The 3993-nt window shown below is 33.1% G+C and overlaps 1 protein-coding gene across 1 annotated transcript; it reads left to right on the forward strand.

The window, feature by feature from the left end:
- Positions 1 to 453: 453 nt before the first annotated feature.
- Positions 454 to 2247, forward strand: LOC139087908 (pickpocket protein 28-like). The gene has a single exon (XM_070636879.1). It carries the CDS (start codon positions 454 to 456, stop codon positions 2245 to 2247), a length of 1794 nt encoding a protein of 597 aa, XP_070492980.1.
- The last annotated feature ends 1746 nt before the right edge of the window (positions 2248 to 3993 follow it).

Raw genomic sequence — 3993 nt, forward strand, 5'->3', positions numbered from 1 at the left:
TAAAGTAGAGAATTTACCATTTTTAATAAAATGTTTCAAGTACTAAAAAGATTTGTACTAAATTTAAATCCAGCACTAAATGATGAATGATCGAAGCACAAGCAATCTTTTAGATACATTAGCTATTGACCATCCTTCAAATCTTCCCTCCAGCATTAATAGCAATTTTTAATGAAATTCGTTCCTAGTCTACACAGACGTTTTCGTAATAAAATCTCATATCCGTACATACTGCATCAAATATTGTGAAAAATGTGAGCAAAGCAAACTTATTTGATTGCTCGCTCAGTTTTGTGTAAATATAATTTCCCTAATGCAATTTTCATTATTCCATGGTCTCTTCAAGTTTACCCTGTTTCTAAAGCCCCCATTTTGATCGTGCATGACAATTTTTATTCATTTCCAATCTTTTTGTGCTTAAAAGCGGTTGCATATCGCAGAAACAGCAAAAAAATGACAACACGTAGCAACACAAAAATCGAGAAATCAACATTGAATCGTTGCTCAAATCTTCAACAATACTGCCTGAATTCGTCTCTACATGGATTGCGTTATATTGGCACAACAAGCTTATCAGCTTTCGAGAGGATTTTTTTCGGTATTTCATTTGCCTTTGTTGTCGTACTTGCTGCATATTTTATATCAAATATTTGGCAAAAATGGAATGATAGTCCTGTTATCATATCTGGTAATCCAATAACAACAAAAATTAAGGATATACCATTTCCAGCTGTAACAATTTGTAATATGAATCAAGTAAGAAAAAGTTTTGCAATAAATATACAATCGAAACGTGATAAACTTACTTTGGATAGCATCTGTACAAGTGGTGATGGATTAAAAGACAATTCGACAGATTTTGAAGGAAAATGGTCATACATAAGGCAATTCTTTCTGAATGCATCCCAACCATGTCATGATATGATAAAAATATGTAAGTTTGGTATGCGTACTGTAAATTGTGAGGAAATCTTTACGACTGTTCTAACAGATGAGGGTCTATGCTGTACATTCAATGCATTACATCCGAAATTAATGTTTAAGACATTTGAGGAAGATAATCACATTGACAATACATTGAGTGACTTTTCATACGCAACATGGCATCCAGAAGATGGATATAATCAAGATAGTCAAGAGCCAGCATATCCACGTCCGGTACCCGGTGCTGGAAATCATTTTGGATTATCATTACTACTTGATGTGGATGTTGCAAATTATTATTGCAGTTCAACTAGTTCTTATGGCTTTAAAGCCTTACTACATTCACCAGTTGAAACACCAAAAATGGCCAACTTCGGTTTCTTCATATCACCAGGATTAGAAACAAAAGTAGTTATAACACCGAAAATAAGTGAGGCAACAGATTTGATACGACGCGTACCAATGCAGCAACGACAGTGTGTATTTGCTAGTGAAAATAATTTATCATATTATAGAATTTATTCGAAAAAGAACTGCGAAAGTGAATGTAATTCAAAACTAACGGAAAGTGAGTGTGGATGTACATTATATTTTATGCCTAGGAAGTATGATAATGAGAGTAAAATATGCAGTAGATTGGAAGCACAATGTTATGAGGATGTTATATATAAAATACAAAATACAATGGATAGTAATTTATCATGCAATCATTGTTTACCAGCATGTTTTGAGATAAATTATGGACGTGAAATATCAACATCTATCCTGGGACATGGAAATTTTCAAACAGTCGAACCTCAACTTTCGAGTATTTATAATGCAAACTATATTACAGATAATTTAGCTGTTGTTCATATTGCATTAAATGAGAATGCTTACAGTGGTAATACAAAGAATGAATTAATTGGATTTACGGAATTCCTTAGCAACACTGGTGGACTTTTAGGTCTATTTATGGGATTTAGTGTAATATCATTAATGGAAATCATTTATTTTCTATCATTACGTCCATATTGCGCATCGAGACGTGCCGATGTCCATGAAAGTGTGCAACAACATAATCATCAAAATCATGTTAATGTCCGTTTGACAAATAAAAAAAGTTTCATATCGAGTCATGGCATCAATGATCATTATGGTCGAAATGAAATGTTTCAACGTAAATCCTCGACAACAGCTACAACTGTAAGCATTTGTGAGGATTTACAAACGAAATTTATTTCTGGATTAAGAAGTGCGAGACAAAAAGCATCGAATGCTTGGGTCACATTTAGTGAAATTTATAGAGATGAGAGTCAAGCGCCATATCCGTATCTCAATTGAAATATCATGGATGTACTTTTGTGTGCTAAATGTGCTTTTTTCCTCTCATCGTATACAATTTAATGTGTAATAAAAAAGAATGGCAATGGATATTCATCTTAAATTCTGTGTTTTATTGATCTACGATGATTGTGGCTTTAATTGATACAGATTTGGTTGGGGGATATAAGTCAACAACTTCTCTATGTCTGCTAAATTTGAACAATAAATTTAAAATTCAATTAATTACAAGTTTCAATATGTAATTGAGCATGAACATCCAATGAAGAGCATATATTATTGATAAAAGTTTCTCTATACCTCATTTAGGAGGATATACAACATTCAAGCATGTGCTGGTTGTAACAGAAGTTTGCAATATATTTGTTAATTAATGAATTTTCAGGAATTCTTGTGGCTTACACATAGGAATCTTAATATTTCACACAAAACTTTCAGAAATACTTTACATCCGTTTGAATATTTGGTATTTACTGAAATTAATATTTGAGTATTTACAGCACTTAATTGTAATTGTTGACAGCAAGATATAAGTGTTTTGAAACTTCCTCGATATAGTATACATTAAGGCTTCAAGTGCACAGTGCTTAGTGAAATTATTTTCGACGTTTACTAAACCAGTAATAGACGATATTTTTTGAATCATGATACACCTTGGTTTGTAAGCCACATACCGCGGCAAACAGGTTGTCGACCAATGGACTAAACTGACTTTAGGCATTGATCAAATCAATTAAGTCATACACACATTTAAAGCAAACATCAGAAACCAACTTGTCTTTCACCATCAATTGTCATTTCAGTGAATATGAAGAGCACAGTCCATGCCGAGAACAGGACATAATTGATTGGGGAATATTGATTTTCGGACCTAACAATTATCATTCATCTATTGTTTGATTCCCGAGCGACACGCCGTCCAACGTTCGAGTGAACTCTCGATGAACTTCATAAGGCTGACCTGCATTTCTTTGTGTGACTCGGAACTGGATAATTTATGTTAGCACTTTGGCACTTCATGTAATACACAGCGTAGCTTGTTAATTCAAAATTTTAGATCTGTTCCTTAACATTTTATTTGATAAGTTCAAGAATTTGCAGTATTCAATGGATTATTAGACTTTAAATCATATGCTGCTCCATAAAAATTTCAATAGAATTAACAAAATTATTCATAGTCACAAACTGTTGTCAGGATCATTATTGACGTTTCAAATCAGCAACATACTTTTTTTGATAGTCAATAGCATATTGAACTTTATAGTCTACAGTAAAATGTCATATGAAATGCCTATAAAGATGTCATTTGCCTATGACGCTGATAAATCGCCTATTTATGAGTTTACACATTTGATTCAGGCATTCCGCATCGTCAAACTGACATTATTTATTGTGCGTTGGATATGATGAAAAATTATGGCTTGAAAATATTGAATTCATTAAAAGTTACATGTGATCTGATTCATAGAGGATGCTGGTCGTTCTGGATGCTCTCTTCAACTGTCCATGCAATGTAATCTCTTTGTCCTTGCCAAAGAGCAAATGTCATACGTGGTGCTGACACAAAAAAGGAAGAAAATCTAAAGACCTGAGATTTTCTGAAATTTGTGATGATGGATATGATCCTTTATGTCATTGTCTTTTAAGATGGAATGATAAATGAATCAGACTTTCAGATTAATGCAGCCTTCCTCTTTATAATTCACAGCAAAATGGTTTTGCCCCAGATAAAATTCCCAGCAAAAC

This window comes from Chironomus tepperi, unplaced genomic scaffold, assembly GCF_022539635.2.
Source record: "Chironomus tepperi strain 1889 unplaced genomic scaffold, CSIRO-AGI_Ctep_v1 contig_137, whole genome shotgun sequence".
Classification (NCBI taxonomy): domain Eukaryota; kingdom Metazoa; phylum Arthropoda; class Insecta; order Diptera; family Chironomidae; genus Chironomus; species Chironomus tepperi.

What these genes read in the sequence shown, in the direction of transcription:
- LOC139087908 (XM_070636879.1), top strand. Translation starts at nt 454, where the DNA reads ATGACAACACGTAGCAACACAAAAATCGAGAAATCAACATTGAATCGT.